This window comes from Hyalella azteca, unplaced genomic scaffold (assembly GCF_000764305.2).
Source record: "Hyalella azteca isolate HAZT.00-mixed unplaced genomic scaffold, Hazt_2.0.2 contig4650, whole genome shotgun sequence".
Classification (NCBI taxonomy): Eukaryota; Metazoa; Arthropoda; class Malacostraca; order Amphipoda; family Hyalellidae; genus Hyalella; species Hyalella azteca.
Window position 1 is genome coordinate 210,743 of NW_025934862.1, and position 22,253 is coordinate 232,995.

The window sequence follows — 22,253 nt, forward strand, 5'->3', positions numbered from 1 at the left end:
GACCTACTGCCACTAAGTGCAGTGTCGACCTACTGCCACTAAGTGCAGTGTCGACCTACTGCCACTAAGTGCAGTGTTGACGTACTGCCACTAAGTGCAATTTTTTAATTGCCTATACTGAAGCAAAATTGAGGCTTTGTTTCGCACAGCAATGTTAAGTGCGCGGTCCCAATGCTGATTTTCTGATGCTTGTATAGCAATATAGAGTCGCTGTTGCTTAAGACAGTCTCGACTTGGCTGATGCTTACCTACGGCAGTGTTGATTTGGGGCTCTGGCAGCAAAACCAGCCTTGCAGGGACACCAGTGTTGAAGTGCTGATACTTCCATTAATTCATCTTCATTGTCTCAGTATCTTGCAGTATTGCCTGTACACTGCAGCGCCGGCAGTACATTGCAGTGCCGGCAATACACTGCATTGTCAGCTGTACACTGCAGGGTTTGCAGTTCACTGCAGTGTTTGCAGTACACTACAGCTCCACAGCAAAAGCTCCCCAGTTCACCCAAGCTTGTATTTCTATTACATCGTAATTTCCCAGCCCCCGCCGGGACTTAGGCTCAACTATCTACCTGTGCTAATTTCTTTGTCAGTTTATTTCCTGCGACGTCGGCCTTTATTTACAGCCGCTACTTCTAAGTCATTATTTCTCTTCTAACAAACTTCGGCATTTCCGAGTGTGATCGCTATTTTATCCTAGCTTGAGCGAAAATAAATACGGCGTGTATTACAGACAATTTCCTGGAATGTAGCACTGATCATATCATTCCCTATCCTCCATCACTGATCATTCCCTATCCTCCATCACTGATCATTCCCTATCCTCCATCGCTGATCATTCCCCATCTTCCATCATAGACCATTCCCCATCCTTCATCATTTCCCATCCCCCATCACCGATCATTCCCCATCCCCCATCACCGATCATTCCCCATCCCCCATCACCGACCATTTCCCATCCCCCATCACCGATCATCCCCCATCAACGATCATCCCCCATCACCGATCATTCCCCCATCACCGATCATTCCCCCATCACCGATCATCCCCCATCACCGATCATTCCCCCAATGATCAAAGGCGGTGGCGCGGGCGTCGTTTCATTTCGTCGCGAGGTCATTGCGAGCGGCGACAATTTCCGGCGACCCTTGTTCCTTTTGTCCCTCTTGCCCTCACATCACTGCCCTCACATCACTGCCCTCACATCACTGCCCTCACATCACTGCCCTCACATCATTGCCCTCACATCACTGCCCTCACATCATTGCCCTAATGTCGTAACAACATCGCTGCCTATTTTCTCCTATCAAATGTTACCTTAAGGACCTCTAGGTAACAGGTATCCAGATTTCGTTAAGGGACACTAACCCAAGGCCATGCTGGAAGCACCACTCTCGACAGCTAACAAGATCCGTCTCCTCAAGGCTCAGCGACACCGATAAATTAAATAAGCTTCACAAGGCTCGAACCCACGTCTAGGTCCTGTCATTTTGGTTGCTCCACCACCGAGCAAACAGTGTTGCTACCTTCACATAGTTAACTCTATGTCATTGTCTAAAATTCATATCCAACATATTACTACCATCACGCCTCTTTAATTTCGTGTTTTTTTTTATAATAGATGCAAAAAAAAAGGCTTTAATTTCAATGCATTATAATAACATGTGATAGCATGGCATACATGATAACTTATGATAAGGCGTTCTCGCCGCACTCGTCGTTGACAGCTAAATGCGTAACCAAGCGCATTTTTGATCCACTCGTGTTCGCAGTTTGCCTGAGGGAAAATGCATGCAGATGTCGAGCAAAATATATGAGTAGTCGGTAAGTTTCAGGTCAAAATCGTCCGCTGGCAACATATGAATTAAAATTCATACTTAATACAAAGCTCCTTAAAATATGACGCTGCCTAAGGGAAGGCTTATTGCAGGCCAATCGAAATGAGGCATTGCTTTGCTCCGCCAATGAGTTAAAGGCGCATGTTATTGTCCTAAGAATATATTTTCAGTACTCACAATTAGAAAATAGCACTTCTAGAGATAATGTCAACATTTTATTTTTTAATAGGCGTAAAATTCTCAACGGTCATGCGCAAAAAAATGAAATGGAATAGATATTTTCCTCTGCAATACACAACAAACTTCTATCACGATTAGCAAATTGAATTACTTTATCATACAATAATCAAGAGACTCTCGTCCTCATGTCTCTGGGAAAGTTTCGCCTGCGCGCGGCAATCGCAGGCCTTGCCTGTCTTGCCAGGGTTTATGCTCGAGGGAACATCGCTTCAATCTCCCTCTTTCCTATCTCCCTCACTCCCATCTCCCTCACTCCCATCTCCCTCACTCCCATCTCCCTTACTGCCATCTCCCTCACTCCCATCTCCCTCACTCCCATCTCCCTCACTCCCATCTCCCTCACTCCCATCTCCCTCACTCCCATCTTCCTCAGTTACCCCGTCTAAGCGCCATACATCGTCCCGCAATTCCCCCAAAGATATCACCAAAAATGCGCCCTCAAATGTTGGGCCCGCGAGTTCTCAAACTGTTGTGGCCGCAGCGATCGGCGCTCAAAATCTATCGAAAAGATTCGTTGGAAATATTTTATTTGGATGTCCTCATTTTCTCAGCGAATTTATTTTATTTTAAATCCGGATTTGAAGATAGGAGAAAATACTTTACAGATCCGTTGAATAAAATTTTGCACGAATCATGTTTTAATTGAATCATAAATCATTCTTCAATGCCATTTCCTTTAATTTTTTAACTCAGTTTTACTCGCGATAAAGAAGAGTGAAGCCACAAAAATGCCTTATTTCTCGTTTTACTCATTTAGTATCAGGTACTTGAATTTACAAAACTACATTATCTTTCGCCTCGGCAGCTGCGGATGTTCTTTATTTTTCCTTGCCGTACGTTTTCCTCGCTTATAAAGCTCGTGACTCGGTCTTTAAAGGCGTCATAAACCTGCAAAATTGTTCCCGAAATTTCGAGGATAAGAAAACCGTCGTAATATGAGCACGTATCAACTCGCCCAGTTTAAACAAAAGCAAAGATAAACTACTTGTTGTACTTAAAAAGTTTCGGACTCTGATCCACAACTAATTCTTACGACCCAATGTCTAGTGAAACTGCAATAATTATCAAAAAGTAAAAGTAAGAAATTATTTAAATTATATTTTCTGTCGTTATTACTATAAAGAGCACGTTGTGATCTCGTCTCGTCACAACGTCACGCCGCGTCTCGTGTCTCGTTACGTCACGCCGCGTCTCGTTATAACATACAAACGAAATCTCTCTTAATTAAAAAGCTTCGTAAATGTTCACTACTAAAATATCTTACTGAATACAATTGGTTGTATCGAAGTTTGACGATTTCTGCAAATCATGCATGACAATGTAAGTCTGTAGTTACGGTCAACTGAATGCATCTGAAGCCACCTAACCGGCTATAGACCTAATGCATAATGTCAAGTTTTAAATTTATTAGGTATTTAACTACCGTAAAATTCTACCCGAAAATATTTGCTTCATATGGTGTTACGTTAGAGAAATATGTACAAATGTACAAATATGAAATATAGCTTCATATCCGTCCTTTCCGGTGTTTTTGTGCTCGCTGGAGTATCGTCCGCTGACCACAAACTGTAGACAAACTCCCATGCAACGTTGGCCGACTTAGAAATTCCTTGCATCTTGAACCAAATTTTTCGATAAGTTTTGAAACGCGGCCGCGTTGACCTTGGCAAACAAGCTATTGGCTGTCGGGCGCAGCCTCTGCGGTCCTGGAACTTGTGTCGTCCATTAAATGTTTTGTTTGTTGGAATTGTGAGTTGAAACTTTCATGTTTCAAAGAATTGAAGATAGTAATGGCTGGAATATCTGTTTGTTTTTGATATGGGCAATGAAACGTAAAGTTTTTATTTTGACTGAGAGTTTGTTGGGCAAAAAGAAAGTGACAATGGAAATTGGCAACGATGTTCTTTATTTTATTACGATTTGGCTTCAGTCTTGAAATTGTTTTAGAGTGAAAGAAACGTCTGCCATATAAATTGTTAACGGCATGTCAGTGCTATATTGATGGCAATTGATGCAATACCTTTCGCTGATGATTATGAAAATAAAGATGCAGAGTGTCATAACGTTTAGTGAAATGTGATTTGATAATTGCATCATCGTTATTTTGTTCGAATTAGTTTGAATTAATTAACGGAAGACATGGGCGCTTCGTTTGTCCTTCAACAGCCTCATTAATTCCGATGCCAAAAGAAATTGATGACAATTGATGGTTAAAAAAATTAATTATAACATTTCATAAGAAATCTTACGGCAAAATACTGTTCAAATCTTACTTGAAAAATCACTCATTGCATTTGAACTTAGTTAATTGTAATGCAAATTGCGAATACGGAAGTATTTATTTAGCTCTGGAGCATCATTCATTACAGGTAATAGGAATATTAGGGAGTGTAGTTTTCATACACTTTAGATCTTGATTTAATTTCCGTGTTTTGTCTGATTCCACATTAAATACTGCAAAATACTTGGGTCATTTTTCTCTTTTGATTATTTTAATTACATATCATATTTTTTGGGTCGCATTATAACTCAAACTAAACGAAGGTGTCGCTTTACTGTAGCTACTAGATTTGTTCGGGATTTTATCATTTGTTTCTGATTGTATTGTAGGTACAGTAGTTACTTGCGTGTACTGAACCGTCAAAGATATTCATTAAATATTCTTCTTCTTTCTTCATTAAATATTCTTCGTAGATATTCATTACATATTCTTCGTAGATATTCCATTAAATATTCTTCGTAGATATTCATTAAATATTAGCTATTCGTACATTAAATATTCTTCTTGCCCTACATGGCCATCACACATCCTCGCCCCGTACGTAGATGTGGTTCAATCAGATGCATCCCTGCAAGCAAATGACGTTGAAATAACGTTTAATCGACATTAATTCAACGTTATTTCATCGCTATGGGCCCGACAGGACGAGGTTTCAAACGGGGTTACAATTCCCTCCGGTTAGCTTATCAAACTCCTGTTTTTTTGCTCAGTTTCGCCAGGAATAATCCGTCGCGTGGCCGGCAAGCCAGTTAGTCGCGCGGGACACAATCATAATCCGGTTTTTACAGTAGTTTCCGGAAAATCTTAATTTGGGTTCAGCAGCAGCGTCAGGTGGCACCTGCTGATAATCATACCGTTTAAATAATCGTCGTAATAATCATTCATGGATTCTTATCGCGTGTTTGGTGGCTTGGAAGAACAATCATTGCCAAGAACAAGATATAAGTTAATTCTGTAAATAAAAATGTTAGGGTTTTAAATAATACAATTGAATTCTATAATTTTATGTTAAGAGGAAATCAACATCTCGTTAATGTCCGTACTTTAGGAGCTCTAGATTAGTCATTGTGTCGGACGGAGTCGTGAAGGAGGTGTGTATATTGTTGTTACTGTAGTGTTGATTGTCAACTTGTCAAGTGTAAATATTATTCAGAATAGTTATGAAGTGTATATTGTTTTAATAAGTATGTATTAGTGGACATGTATTATCATTGTAAATACTCAACAAGTATCTTTAGCATTTCTTATATTTAGTTTTTCGTTTTCAGGAAAGTTCAAAGCTTGGACTTAAACCTGGATTATTAAATGGTTGACTACAATGGACATTAATTAATTGCACCCTTGAAAGCCGAGAAGTTGAGTCGATGGACGATCACGAGCCGTAAATATAAATGATGGTGCTTGGGCCTAGATTTAAAACCCTAACAAAAACAAGTCATTGAGGAGACAACGATGCATAGCATAATGTAGTAAATACATTTCAATATAATAAATATAGTTCAGTTTAGCACATTGAATGCAGTTCTTGAAATATTGCTGACTTACCTTAAACTTGCAGCATAAATCAGACAAATTATGTTCGAAATTAATTTATTAGTTTAGTTAATTAATTGTCCGTTGAGGTAATTATGACATTGTATCACGGATACCAATTATTCCTGCGACCGCGGGTAATGTTATGCGGTGAAGTTATAAGATGTTATTGTTCTACTTATTTAATTATTATTGTTCTACTTATTTAATTATTATTGTTCTACTTATTTAATTATTATTGTTCTACTTATTAACTCAGTGCGTGCAACTGATGTTTAATGGTGAGTCCATTTGTTATTCATAATTTCCAATTAGCACGCTCAGACTGCGAAATCTAATGATAATTTTCCGTGGATTAGATCGATTATATGGTAGCCATTGATAACTAATGAATATAATTAAGTCATTAAGCCACCACGTGAAATAATTTTATATAACCTGGACCTCAGTTATCTAAGTTATGAGATTATACCCTGGAATAATGAGGTTAGGTTGTAAGATTGAAAAATAATTTAATATAAATCTTTCAAAATTGTAATTATATATTGAAAAGAAGTATAGGTAATTTCCTTTATAATTTCAAACTGGGGTTAGTCAGTATTAGTTAAATGAGGATTCGATAGGGAATTTCTCTGATTAAGTTAACTTCAGTCGAGCAATAAAAATGAAAGCTCGAAAGACAATTCATTTAAACGGTTCTCAATTTTTAAATATATGTCTCAAATATCCTGCCATTATTTGAAAAATTGCAATTTTTCATGCTAATTCCTGCTCATTATTATTGAAATTAAATATCTAATATCCTAAATTAGTACAATAAGGAGTATCTATCAGACAGGAAATAGTGGAAACTGATGCCCCATAGTTTTGTTAGAGCATTTAGCTCCTTCTGAAAGGTCACATAGAGGGATTTATAGGGAAGCCTGGCTTTAGAGTTATCTTGCCATGCCAAGGCAGCGGTAAATCCCAGTGAAAACTCCTCTAAGATTTAAAAAGAAAACATTAGTGAAAATTACAGCCTCGGGAAATAAAATCTCTGTTTTTTTAGACTTTTTTTAATTACAGCCTCGGGAAATAATTTTTCTGTTTTTCAAGACTCTTATGATACTCGGTTGTCTCGTAAATTAAATATTTTTTTCGTTTAATTTCGTCTTTAACTCATGGAAAACAAGACATTGCATTAAAAGCATCTAAGTAACAACTAAAAAGTCATTATACCTGGGATACTACGTTTGTGCTACGTGCCGTCAATATCAAGAAACTGCTGAGTATGCATTTTTATAGCAGAAAAATGCAAGGATCCAGCGTACAAAAATTCATGGGATCGGCAACATGAGGCGCTATTGACGGTCTCATCAACTGCGCCGGAACATCAAACGCGTCCCTGCAACGCAAATTTGCCCTCCACTGAAGTGAAAACAAGATCCGCGTAGCAGGAACATCAGGCGAAGTAGACTTTTTGGTCGTAGACGCGCGTATACGGGAAGAATCCCATTTAATTGGTTCCCGGAGAAAATAAACTCGCGTAGAACTTGACTCAAGAGAAAATAAACTCGCGTAGAACTTGACTCAAGTGAAAATAAACTCGCGTAGAACTTGACTCAAGAGAAAATAAACTCGCGTAGAACTTGACTCAAGTGAAAATAAACTCGCGTAGAACTTGACTCAAGAGAAAATAAACTCGCGTAGAACTTGACTCAAGTGAAAATAAACTCGCGTAGAACTTGACTCAAGAGAAAATAAACTCACGTAGAACTTGACTCAAGTGAAAATATCTCGCGTAGAACTTGACTCAAGAGAAAATAAACTCACGTAGAACTTGACTCAAGAGAAAATAAACTCGCGGAGAACTTGATTCAAATGAAAATAAATTCGCGTAGAACTTGACTCAAGTGAAAGTAAACTCGCTTAGAACTGGACTCAGATGAAAACAAACTCACGTAGAACTTCACTCAAAAGAAAATAAACTCACGTAGAGCTTGACTCAAGAGAAAATAAACTCACGTAGAACTTGACTCAAGTGAAAATAGGCTCGCGTATAACTTGACTCAAGAGAAAATAAACTCGAGTAGACCTTGACTAAAGTGAAAATCCGTTGCCTTTATTTCTCCCCGTTGCACTCATTTACGTATCTGCGCCATCATTCCCAAATTCCTTCATGTCTCGATGCCTTCATTCTTCTATTTCTCCATGCTCGATGTCTTCATTCCTCTGTACGTTCATCATCTATTCCTTCATGCCCTGGTATCCTCATACCTCTGCGCCTTCATTCCCCTATTCCTCCACGTTCCGAGGCCTTCGTAGCCCAATGCCTAAATGAACTACTTTTACCAAGCATTGCCTTTTGCGCATCAAGCTTTGTAAGCTTAATTAATACCATAAAGATTGTCTTGGCAAGTTAATGGCTTGAAGATTTATGCGCTCACTCAATTACTGGCGAACAACGCGCCATCTTAATGAAGCTATCCGAGCAGTGCGGCTCAGTCCGTGGTGGCCGAGCAGTGCGGCTCAGTCCGTGATGGCCGAGCATTGCGGCTCAGTCCGTGGTGGCCGAGCATTGCGGCTCAGTCCGTGGTGGCCGAGCATTGCGGCTCAGTCCGTGGTGGCCGAGCATCAAGGCTCAGTCCGTGGTGGCCGAGCATCAAGGCTCAGTCCGTGGTGGCCGAGCATCAAGGCTCAGTCCGTGGTGGCCGAGCATTACGGCTCAGTCCGTGGTGGCCGAGCATCAAGGCTCAGTCCGTGGTGGCCGAGCATTACGGCTCAGTCCACTTTTTGCAGCCAAGGCGTGCGACAGAGCATGAAATTTTGTTACCAGGAGAAGACGAATTGGATGAACAATTCTCCTAAGAGGCTGGAGTTTGCATTTTTCCTATACTTTGAAGGTGAGAGTACTGAAGTCAAGCCGTATATTGCGTAGTGTGAGAAGATTGTAGTTCAGTATATAGTTTATTATTCCACAGTTAAGAGGCCTGAGGAATGGCAGTTATTCGGGCATCAGTATGGGAACTGAAGGATGGCAGTGCTGCCGCTACATTGAATCAAGAGGCCATCCCTTATTTTAACTGAGAAACGTAACCGTATTTCCGTGAGGTGTCTCGACCTGGTTATTAAAACGGGACTCCCACTTAAACACGCACGCCATCTTGACAAGCAGATCCCGAACTGAGGTGTCGAGGGTAGGCTGGAGAAATGCTAGTATTGAGGGGGCAAATTCTTGGGGAAGATAATGGATCCCATACCAGAATAAGTGGTATGGGATTAGAGAATTTTATTAGAGAAGATGGGATTAGACAATTTTAGAGAAGAAGATGGAGGCTGAAGAGGGAAAGCGGAAATTTATTATTTTTTTTGGGGGGGGGGGTGGAAGAGTGAAATACCGTGCTGTAAAACAGGGCAATTTCTAGGGGAAGTGTGTGGATAGCGCCGTAGGGAGTAAAAAACTCGTTCTAGGGCAAGAGGATAGATACTTGTGTTATATGTATAGAGTGAGTTGTCAACAATAGTATTTTGATCACATTTAGAATGCGTACCGGAGAGTGATGATGTAGTATATAGAGTTAATTACACAGGATATGATCACATCGATCACTCACCGTATATACAGTCATACCATCATTATCAGGTCAACAGGTTCAAGCTCCCGCCATTTAAAGTGCAGAGAATACCTGTCGGTTGCCAATATTCTTGATGAAAGATTTATAGCCGCAGGGCAACTTATTGGCAACTATACAAGATCTACCGCTTGTTCAGCGCATTGATTGGCTATTGTTGAGCTATTGGCAACTCATCACTCAAAGAAATATTGGGCGGAACAATGCCCTCGTCCGCGCGGCGACACTTGCTTCGTCAGTCTTGCCAAACACAAGGACACTTGGGATACTTCATCAAGCTGCTGGACGCTTGATGTTACAGCTGCTGGACGCTTGATGTTCCAGCTGATGGACTCTTGATGTTCCAGCTGATGGACTCTTGATGTTCCAGCTGCTGGACGCTTGATGTTCCAGCTTCTGGACGCTTGACGTTCCAGCTGCTGGACGCTTGATGTTCCAGCTTCTGGACGCTTGATGTTCCAGCTGCTGGACGCTTGATGTTCCAGCTACTGGACGCATTATACATAGCGTGTGAATACAAGGATGCTTTAATAAAACAATGCATGCCTACTTACGCAGTAACGCAAAAAAAAGAAAGTTAAAATTTACGCACAAATTTTGCTGTTGGACTTTCGGGTCGAAAAAAACTTTTGCGAAATATTCGAATACATGTTATTTTAATTGATTCAAACATGACTGGAGGCGGTCATTGCTCGTTGACAGTCGTGTGTGTCGTTCATTTACCACGTCTGCTTCACTTAACGTGGCTGGATGTTTTTGCAGATATTTTGTTCAAAACGCTGTTCTTCACCACGGCAGGGTTGTTTACTTCACCACGGCAGGGTTGTTTACTTCACCACGGCAGGGTTGTTTACTTCACCACGGCAGGGTTGTTTAAAATTCATTTCATCTATCTTCCGCTATAAATCATTTTATTCATCTACAGGGCAGTCGCAATTTATTTAGAATTTTAATAATAGTTTATTAGTTGTATCAAATAAAAAGTTCGGAAGTGACTCACAAAAAAATGCACTTTATGAGTTAACCATCGAGTTCTTTAGAAGCCCTGGAAGTTAGCGTAAATGCAAAGTTATGTTGTGAGTTCGCCTTACTGGATAAGAGAATCAAATTTATTATTTTACTACAGCAAATAAAGCCTTGGAAGTGGACATTGTTAAAAGATAACATCAGAAAATTGCGTTGTTATATAACAGCTATGTTGTGAGCTAAGATAACAGCAGCGGCGCTATCTTAAGACTCGCACAGGCTCAGCGCTCTTTATTGCTGCCATTAGTCATCTTAATTCGCGTGAGCACACGCCACACTGGCATAATCCTGGCTTATGTGGCGTGTGGCGGAACTCCGGCCTTGATGGCACGCGGCAGAACCCTGGCCTTGATGGCATGTGGCGGAACCCTGGCCTTGATGGCACGTGGCGGAACCCTGGCCTTGATGGCACGTGGCGGAACCCTGGCCACGATACATAAAAGATAAAAGCTGGAATTCACAGCCTGCGAGGTGCTTCATCGCGAACCTCATGCATTTTGCCTATATGTATTTACTTTGTATATTTCTATACTTTAATTAAATTTTACCTGACTGCCAAAATTCGCAATTTATTAACTGACCTGTTATTATTATTCTGCTGCTTCTGCTTGTTATTACGTCATACACTTGACGCGACTGTACAATTAGTATGAGAAGCAACGACATTAGAGCTCCTGGAGGAGGGTTCTGAAACCCCTCCAGTATCTAAACTAGAATTTATGTGATAAAATAAATGTCCTAACATTGGCCGGCAACTAATTTCATCTAATTTCGAATAAAGTAGCCCCAAAAGCACCATAAATGAGTGCCTTCTTCGTACTTCTTTCGTAATCGTAATGTTTTTTTTTTCGGCTCTCATTTCGCGCTCGAGCGGCCGTGCATCTTGAGTGCCTCGGTTACCGGGCGTTGCGCGGCGTAAGCACTCGCTTCTTTCATGCGACATTCAAGTAAAAAAAAGCTTTTCTCATTTTAATTTCAAAATAATTATTTTATTTTCTCCTTAATTTAGTGTTTTCTTAGCTACGACGTAAAATGAACGTGTATGTAATATTTTTGATATGACTTTATGATCAAATTGTTTGCATCGTGTGTATCGAACGCAGTTTATGATTCAATTGAATAATATTTCCATGTTGGATTATTTCAAATTAATATTCTTCTGTTGGTTGCAGTGCTGCTCATGTATTTCTATAGACTATATATGACTTTTCAGTTCTCTTTGTATTTTCCCTGAACTAAGTGGATGATATTGGAAGAATTATGTCCCTGCATCAGCGCTTAAATCGGATTACGGTTTCCAATTTGCAGATTTCGAATTTGGGAGCAAATATGTAAATGTAATACAAATATATTTTTTTTATTTTCTTTACAGTAAAAATTTTTCGCATTCTAACATTGTAAGGAGCGCAGCTGAGCTCATTAGTGAGCACTATTCATCTTCACAAATAATGTTCACGCTCGTTACTCGTGACAAATGACTGTTTGCTATCAAAATATTCAGAATGAAGCCGTTCTATAACGAGGCTTTCCACAACACTTTTTATACGGTGTTTTTCCACGCTGCTTTGTAGATCTTCAGTGAATGATATTCACCAGAAACTATCCATTCCTATGCATTGAAGCGTCTATTGAAAACGCTCCGTAAAATCATTTCTGACTCGAACTGGCTTCGTAATGAATAGATTTTATTCTTTCGTGGTTTTAATTGCTGTTACTTTGGCCATTTTTAAAACTTTACCGCCACGGTGGTTGTAGTATCTTGTTTTGTTAATAAATCGTATGTTACTGAGTAGATAAGAAGAAAAATAAAACAATAAATTAACATACGAGGTATCTGAATTTTGAAAATATAGCAACAATTTAACTGCAGTGTGTGCGAACAACGAAAATATAACAATAAATTCACGCACTTTGTATGTGAGTAAAAAAAGCGTTGCAAAACACAGTCAATGATAATTTTGGAGCACAACATAATATAAATAATAGTTGATGCTTGAGAGCAGGTGATGCTTCAGCTGTAAGTGTGCCAGCAGCTGAAGGTGGCTGCTGCAATACATTTTTAGAACTTGTCTTAGGGAAATGTAGTTCAATTTACGTCTATCCTTTAGTTTACCAGCTTTCTTGCCTCTTTTTAGCGCATTTTCTCATTATGGAAAAAATGCTCTATTGTTGTCTGTCTGTCTGTCTGTCTGTCTGTCTGTCTGTCTGTCTGTCTGTCTGTCTGTCTGTCTGTCCGTCCGTCCGTCCGTGACCTAAAGTTTTCGTCGACGAGAAAATGCGCTCTCTGTCACTCACTGCAGTGAGTACTAAGTTATATTTTTTAATATTTCTTGCTTCTACTCGTGAAGAATTTATTAGGAGGAGAACTATGAGATGCAGCGTCTGATCCTGAGGCGCTGTAGTTTAAATCTTTTGTTCTCGCTTAAAATGGCATCTATGCCAGATCATTTGTTTGTTGAAACACGTGTCAAATCGACCCACTAAATTTTAGAAAAATGCATATATATAACAACTATTGTTTAGAAGGCAGGTATTAAGAGCGGGAAAAATATTTTTTTATCACAAAAATATTTCCTGTTAACCGAAATATTTCGTTTAATTTTGTTTCCCCGAAATATTTTAGTTTGCAAAACATATTCTTGTGCCAAATCAAAACGCACGGAGCTTTTAACTGCGAAGAACTTTTTATCCTCGAAGTTTTTTACCTTTTTATCCTCGAAGTTATCAGTATTGAAAGTCATAGAATCAATTACAAGAGAAAAATTAAATATTTGAGGTGAAATTGATTCAATTTATTTTCGGCATTTTAAAATATTTTTAAAATACTTATTTTACAATAGACTACGTTGTTTTAGTTTTATGAAATGAAGGAATTTCCTTAACATCTGATTAAGCCTTCATTATTCATTATATCAGAGCATATAATAATGCCGAATGGCTAGAAGAAAACATCAAGAAAGTTCGACTAGCACGGTATTCATTGGTACCTTTTACGGGCAATAATTTGTTGACTATTTCCTCTTATGCTTGAACGTCAATAACCTGCTAATGCATTCTTTATTTCATGTGTACTTTGATTAAAAATATTTCTGCACTCCTCATATCTATCCTCATTGGCCCATTTTTCACAATCGCCAAGACAGGGAACAAAGTGAATTAATTTTCATATTCTATGTACATTATACTGACTTGACGGATCATTCAAATGGGTTAATATTGAGTTCTATAGAAGCATTCGAAATGCAGTCACCGCCGATTTTATTAATTTTCCTTTACTGTTATTCAACTATCACTTTGATATTATGTAATATTAGTCCGTAATTAATCTCAAGAGGACCGCCAGCCGTCTGTAACCCTCGCTGCTCGCGCTGTCGCCGCGTCCACGGCTCTAACAGGCTGGCATGTGCAAGCTACCGCCGCGTTACGGCAGTGTTTAGCTGCTCTGGGCCTATACTTTCCAAAAAAGTTAAGAGATCGTAACTTCATCAGCCAATCATTGACGGCCTTTGAAGCAAAATCCTTAATCATAAACAAGAAAATAGAGCGTAAGTACTTACGTTCACTTAGCGAGTTTTGAAAGTATGGCCCCTGGATACGCCAGCACTCCCTAACAAAATTTAGAGTCGCCCCAGCTTCTGGTAATTCAAATCAGGCTGCCGCGTCCGTAAATTTTTACTGGGCTCGTACCCTGACTGGGCTGGTGCGGACGACGAGTCTGCTAGTCTGCGCTGGCTGCTATGTTGCCGAAGCCGCTGCTAAAATTTTCAAATCGAAAGATTTCGAATTTGCAGCTTACTGTACATTGTGGTAACTAGAACTTAAACGTATGAGTCACAGATGAAACTTGAGCGGCCTTGAGGGTTGAGATAAAAAATCTGCTTGTTCATTAAATGCTCAATTTTATTGACATTTTCTCTCAAAACTCGGTTCAAATACAAATTTTATATTATTTCTGAGCACCTGCAAACTTGATATCTTGAAGTCTTGTCGCCAACTAATCACACCGACGAACGACAGCTTTGATGCAGCGTTCAAAAGTCCGTCGTGGTCGGTGCAATCAAGCGCACGCGATAACATTTCGCTGCCGCAGCGCTGCCGTCTGGCAGCCGTGCGGAGTTGGCCAAAGTTCATCAGTTCATCGTAGAAACGGTCGACTCTAAATCCCGAGTGTAATCATTTGCACAAGTTTACTTTGGTCGTACGTCGTCAGTGAAAGGCTTGCAACAAGAGTTAACTAATGTCTTTGGACAAAGGTTTCAAGTAGTTTTAACTATCCGAATAGAATATTTTGCTATTTAGAAGCCTCCACTAGACGATATAAATCACGACACAAATTCTGTAATGCGTTGTACACAAACCCTGACTCTCGGTTGGCTGTAAAACGTGCGTGTCAACGACCTGCCGAGATTTTTAGCCTTTCTTATTGTTTTTGTGGTGAGGGTCAGGCCAGGCAGTTCCAATAGCAATTATTATCGATTGCTTCTGACCTGCTCTCTCTGTATCTGAAAGATATTCCCCTCAATTCCCCTTTGTATCGATTTTTAGTCGCTTGCCTCTCATCGATTGCCACAATATTCGTTGCCGAGCGTCCCTGACAACGGACGACTTGTCAGATATTCCTGTGAGCGATTTTGCTGATATTTAAACTTTATTCCAGTTTCTGTCATTCCATTCCGTTAGTTGTCTCTTCTATCTCTTCGTTTAATCGTTCAAAATTCCAAATTTCACCTTTTTCTGGTTTACTTCATCATTTTTTCCAGATATGCTTCTGTTCTCTGTTTTCATTTAATTCTACTGCTTTCTGCAAAAATTTTTTATTTACATTTCTGACTTAAATTTTCTTAGTTTCGTTGTTTATTTGGATCTAATCTTTTTACCTTCGTCTCCTCCTGTTATCGGAATTCTCCGTTTGTTGAGGCTTGCATTTTATGAAAATGTAGATTGCCTGCCGGACTGGATGAGGGTGGCTCAGTCCGTGGATTTAGCGGATATTGCAGCGAAGTTTGACGTTTTGGTTATTCATTTTCATTTCAGGATTGGTAGCGAGTTCGGAATTTTATTGATATTTTTGCACTTTATGAAGATAAATTTTCTGGCATTTTGGTTTCAACTATTGTATTGTACGAATAAATGCAGCTAATTAAAAGAATGTGACAATAATTTTTATTTTCAAATCTGGTCCGGTAATCAAATTGTGATTTTCAAATCAACGTTGGTTGCTTGCCAAAATTGTTGAATAGTACGTACGTAGGTATGTGAGATGTCATGCTGGTGCAGATATTAGACTCGGGTTTCCCTCTAGAGCGATCTTGTCGTCATTCATCTATCCTTGAAATTATTAAATGCTATCTATTTTTATCTTTATCTTTATGTTATCAATTATTTAATGTTCATCCATCATAAATGTTAATTGTGTCGGTTGTACATTCTGGATAATTGCGATCTTCACTGCTCGATATAGTAATAAAAATGTTATTTAATTTCATATTATATACAATGGTGGAAAATTGTATAATGCTGCTGGGACCGTATGAAATTTAGTTGTAAGATTTTTATTCATGAACATAGATTCATAGAAAAACCATTCTCACATTACGCTTTAAAAATTACTAGAATAAATAGAACCTTTTACGAATAACACTTCAAACTTTGATTAAGGAAATCTCTAACTCACCCGTCTGGCGCAACCACCTCATGATACCACCTCATGATACCACCTCATGATACCACCTCATGATACCGTTTGGTCCCTCATGTCTGACAGCAATGGTGTGCTTGGCTGAAGCTCTCATTTGGTCGCGGCTGCTGCATGACATTGCATGCATTTCCCTGCCATGTAAATATTCATTGTGAGTTCAAACTCAAGTCGCGCCTGAAATTGAGCGTTCCTCTAAGATGGTTTATAAAAAAATCCCTAAGATCAACGTCGGCCGTTGAGATAGTGAAATATTTGCTGCGTCCTCCGTGGACTTAGTTCATAATTTGCATTTGTTTATGGATCGATTTCCACGTTTTTGTTTTCTGCTAAATTTCCCAATTCTTCAAGATATTTTTTCTTGTGGGAGGAACTAAAACACTTTCTAAAATAATAGGTAAATGGCGCTGGTACATATACATTAAAAAGTACATCTCATTATACCTGGCAGGTATAAAGAGATTATAGTCTCGCTGCAGAGACTTTAATTTACAATATTGAGGTCACACAGTTTTGTTTTTCCTACATTGTCAGAATCGAATCGCGCCAAAAAATTTCGCCGCCATAGAATCCGTTTGACCCAAACCTCTAATTATGCTCGTTAATTCATCTGTAAACGGGACATGTTTTGTTTATAATGAAACCAACATTTGCGTGCTGTAAACTTTCCTAGCGACCTGTTTCCATCATTAATTTTCATTCCGGTGTTCATGGAAGTTATATAGAATTGTAATTACGGCATTCAGAACAGTACCTGAAGAATATTCATTGACTTCATGCATTACAATGCTAAGTAAAAAAATGCATGCATTGTACATGCTTGTATTTAATTCCTGAATTTTCATCTTTTTACCTTTAAATGCATCTTTGTATTGCACTTTCATGTATCTTTATACATTTGAAATTCATTTTTCCATATATTCCAACACATCTATAGCTTTATAACTTCTGTCTCAAATGCCCATGGCTTGCGCAATGCAATTTTGTGCGTCTTTCAATTTGTAGTGATGCCTTGTAACATCATTTCTCTGCACATTATGCATCATCATGTCATGTCACGTTACAATATGCCTCAGCATGTCATATCTCATTACGTCATATCTCATTACGCTATATCTCATTACATCATATCTCATTACATCATATCTCATTACATCATATCTCATTACATCATATCTCATTACATCATATCTCATTACATCATATCTCAATAAGTCATACTCTATAGAAGGATGTCTGATTACCTCACATCACATCACATGTCTGACCATGTGGCGGTACATGGCCCATATCAAGAATTCACTAACTAATAAAAGTAGAAGGAAAATGATCAAATGTTCATCAGAAACTTTTCGGAGATCAGCTCCATGTTCAGATCAAGAATGATGTAGAATGCCAAATAATCGACGATGATAAAGCTGGTCTTATAAATGTTTTCAGGGGAACTACGGTTACTTTATATGGTGTTTTCTTTTCCTTAACTTAATGGTGACACCTGGAAATATGGGGAAATTACTTGTCGATTTTTCGTTTAAAATTCTCGATGACCCCTAAAAATATTTGTCATTTACATGTTATTTTAATTCTTTCTGAGTTCTTTGTGAGCAATGAAAATATTATTAATTTATTCTGCGTTTTTTTTTTTGCTTCTAAATTCTTGGTGATACCTGAAAATTTAATGAATTTACTTGCTATTTAGATTACTTTTAACATCTTGGGGTCCCCTGAAAATTTCGTTAATTTACTTACTATTTTGATTAATTTTAACCTCTTGGGGTCACATGAAAATGTAGTTAATTTACTTTGTATTTTGATTACTTTAAACCTCTTGGGGTCCCCTGAAAATGTAGTTAATTTACTTTGTATTTTGATTACTTTTAACCTCTTGGGGTCTCCTGAAAATTTAGTTAATTTACTTGCTAATTTGATTGCTTTTAACATCTTGGAGTCCACTGGAAATTTCGTTAATTTACTTGGTTTTTAACATTTTGGGGTCCGCTGAAAATTTAGTTAATCTACTTGCTGTATTGATTACTTTTAACATCATGGGGTCCCTTGACAATTCAGTTAATTAACTTTGTATTTAATTACTTTTAACCTCTTGTTATCATGACCGGCCTCGCCCCCAGACGATCATGTCGCGCATCACATGGCTGCCGGCATCAGACAGCCAGATGCGTAAAGGCTACGCCGATGCCGACGCTAACCCGGCCACAGAGCGCCGGCATCCCGACGGTGGCTCGGGGGGCTCCTTCGTGGACGAGGACGGCGAGGATGACGAGGACGGTGACTACGATGGCTCTGGCTACGCGTCCGGTGATGGGGCCAACGACGTCACTGAGGAGGGCAGCAGAGTCACCAGTCAGTCATGATTTATTTATCTTCTTTATTGGTTATTAGTGTATTTATCTTGTTTATTAGTATCAATTTATTTATTGTATTTATGTGCTATAATAATATTATATTTCAGCTAATAATTATTTAGTTTTTTGTGCCCTGCTTACTCCTAACCGGCAGCTGTTTGGGTACTAAAGCCTACTTCTCTTTTTCTTATAATAAATTACATATTAATTACTTACCAGTATATTAATACAGGAATCATCATATACAATATATTGTACCTATGTAATATTATTATTATAAAATGATTTTATTTGTCAAATAAGCGTCAACTAAATAGTGATATAAGTGTCCAGCAAAGTTAATTCTCTACGACTAACTCAAATAATTTATTCACCTCAGCTTACTCAGACGACCATGAGTCCGTGCAATCAACTAAATGTTGATATAAGCTCCCACTCACTGTAAATTTAATTCTCTACGACTAACTTGAATAATTTATTAATTAATTAATTTAATTTAATTATTTCTTTATTAATTGCTCAATTAATTTATTTACCTCAGCTTACTCCGACGACCATGAGTCGGTGCAAGTGGTGGCCTCAGGGTCCCCGGGCAGCGTGGGGACGAGCTTGTACTGCAGCTTCTTGCTACTGCCCGCGCTGCTGTACTGCGCGCACTACCCTTGACTACTGCAACTACTGTATCCTGCTAGTGTCTTGTTCACTGCGTAGATATTGCGTCGTGTTGCATGCATTGCGTCATGGTGCAGGCATTGCGTCATGGTGCAGGCATTGCGTCATGATGCAGGCATTGCGTCATGGTGCAGGCATTGTGTCATGGTGCAGGCATTGCGTCATGGTGCATGCATTGCGTCATGGTGCGTGCATTGCGTCATGGTGCGTGCATTGCGTCATGGTGCATGCTTTGCGTCATGGTGCGTGCATTGCGTCGTGGTGCATGCATTGCGTCATGTTGCATGCATTGCAACGTATCGCATAGACTGAGCAAGCATGGCGCTCACTCTGGAAGAGCGGAGCTTGCGTGCCTCTTGCTTATTCTTCGCCCTTCAATGACAAACTTTTTGACAAACGCAGTTTTTCACAAGTTTTATGCAGACATATAATAAGATGCTTAGTTGAAATTGTTCTTCTGCATGAACCTTTTTCGAGGAATATAATTCTCTGAAAGAAATTTTTCATGGTAGACCTATTTATTAAAAATCACGCCTCTGCAGAAATGATGTACATGAACCAGGATGATTTTGTAAGCCATTAATTTTCTCCAAGATGAGTTTTCGGACATGTTCTTCTTAGAGAAATTTCGTGACTTGAAACAAAACTCAAGTGCAAGAGATGGCGATCAAGCTATCGGTTTAAGGATTCGGTGTTGGTGATTTTGTGTATGAAGGTGTCAGCGATGGTGATTATGTGGATGATGATGGTTATGACGTGTTTATTTTCTGATGCATGCTCTCTCTCGTTGATCACCATTTATTAGATGAACGAGTTGGAAGACCTTGAAGAAAAAACTCTTCTGGAAGGTGCGTGACCTTGTTACCGTTCATAGGCTTCCTTCATACATCATTACAATTAATTAAACCCACAAGCGTTGTTATAAATCGGAGCATTTTGCAACAATGGCGAAAAACAATTGTGATGATTATCTTCTCAAGATTGGCGGAATATGTTTCGTGCTCTTAAATATACGTAACAATGTTAATTGTTTCCTCTAATGTAAAAGTTGACATTAGGATCTTCATTTTTTTTGTAAGTACTTTTCTCTTTACAAATTCAGGTGTCAAATTGGATATTTCCATTGTTAAAATAACTTCAACGCGGGGTGTATTCTATAATTTCTTTCTTTTTATAAAAAAGTTGTTTGCTTAGTAACTCATAATGAACATGACTAGTGAGCTATAACTATGAACAAATAAATTCCAATTATTTGACGTACTCGATTTCATTTTATTCTTAATTTAACTTTATTTTGGTTTTTAAGTAAGACTATGCCATATACTTCTGTAAAGTATATATACGTGGCTTTTTGATAAAGAAACTTTCAAGGAGTGTATTAAAATAATAATTATTAAATTTTACATGAATGGCCGCGGCACCAAATTCGATGTTCTCATCCAGTTGCTGTCGGAGGCTAGAATTTTGTTAAAATTTTGATTATATTGAATTTCTCTGACGCGGTAATTGATAATTCGCACTAAATTATGAATTAATCTTATATCGATGTAATAAATAAGATACTACAACTGATGCTCGTGCATAATAAATTCATATACTGCATAATTGTGAAATTTATTAGTGAAATAATTTTGATTTGTATGAATCGTTGGAATCGCTGTAACATCTTTCACTGAATCCTTCTGGAATAACTTCTCTATTTAAGAATCATTTTTTGGTTAAATTAGTTGCAGAAAAATAGTGTAAACTAAGGGAAGAAATTTTCTCTATGCGTTCCAAAATAATTGAATTTGGATTTAAAAAGTAACCACTTGATGTAGAATATACGTGAAATATTTTTACACAAAATCATACCTATATTGCTGATTTAATCCTAGTTTTGTAACAAATTTTACATTTTGTTTGATTCCACTTCTTGTACAGTTAATTGTCGGCTAAAATTAATAATATTCTGTAGCGATAAACTTGAAAAAAATCCTTTATGGCTTCTCTGAATTTTTATTTCTGAAGCGTTCGTAATTCCATGTTTTTGACATCTTCGTTTCCAAATTTAAGATATTGATTTATCACGGATGTTTCTAGAATTGTGTATTCATCTGAGCCTTGAATTGTCGTTGTCAACTGTCTTCGAAGACTCGGCTTGTTCGATAATGCAATGTTTTCTTAGGGGGGCGGTTAGATCAGCAGCAAACTAATTATTTATTAGTTCTTTATATATTTTGTTTATTATTAAAATTTTCCTCAATAATTGTCCCCAAGTCATAGTTAGAACGACTCGGCATGTTCATTTATTAACCAACTTCACAGCTTTTGTTGTGAGCTTTTAAGTTAAGTCATCATATTAAGTTACCTCTAAGTCGATACTTTTAACTGTGAGAGGTTGGTTCTTTGGTGCTTTGTAGGGATTGTGAAACGAGTTGTGATCGAGTATGACTGATCTAATATTAGATCAGTCGTACGTTCACCTTAACAAATCAATCGGTGATTTAGCTGCAATTGAATACTGTTATGACTGATCAGGTATTAGATCGGTCATTTAGTCTCCATTAAAAAGACAACTGACAAAGAATTTAACTGACCGAGTAAAAGATCAGTCTGTGCATCTTCTGTAAAGCAACGATGGAATGAAGAGGTGACTCATCTAGTGTATCTGATCGCTCGTATTTTCTCAACCATACGGAGATTACGTGATCGCGCTAACGAAATAATTGTGGATGTTTCTGATGAAAGCTTGACTCACTTAAATAATGATCATCAAGACTCAACTGATTAGGTTTGCCTACTGACGTACATAATTGGTACTTAAGTAGCTACCTTATCATTTTAGTAACGAACAAATATTGGTTCAAACTTTAATCTTCACAACTTGTTCTGAAGGTTGTACAGTGCAATTATTTGTAATTACTGCGACATATTATTACAATAATTACTTGCATGGCCGTTCTCTAGAAATTCTAATTTTATTTATTTCTTTGTATTCGTATAACTTTTCATATCA

The 22,253-nt window shown here is 38.3% G+C and overlaps 1 protein-coding gene across 1 annotated transcript in view; it reads left to right on the forward strand.

Annotated features, from left to right (window-relative positions):
• LOC108678244 (glypican-5) overlaps positions 1–19,339 on the forward strand; it is a gene marked incomplete in the record, with an annotated part of 127,954 nt that extends 108,615 nt beyond the window's left edge. The window contains 2 exon segments of the mRNA XM_018166612.2: positions 18,350–18,581; positions 19,125–19,339. Of these exon segments, the coding sequence (XP_018022101.1) occupies positions 18,350–18,581; positions 19,125–19,249 (357 nt within the window).
• Positions 19,340–22,253: the final 2,914 nt, after the last annotated feature.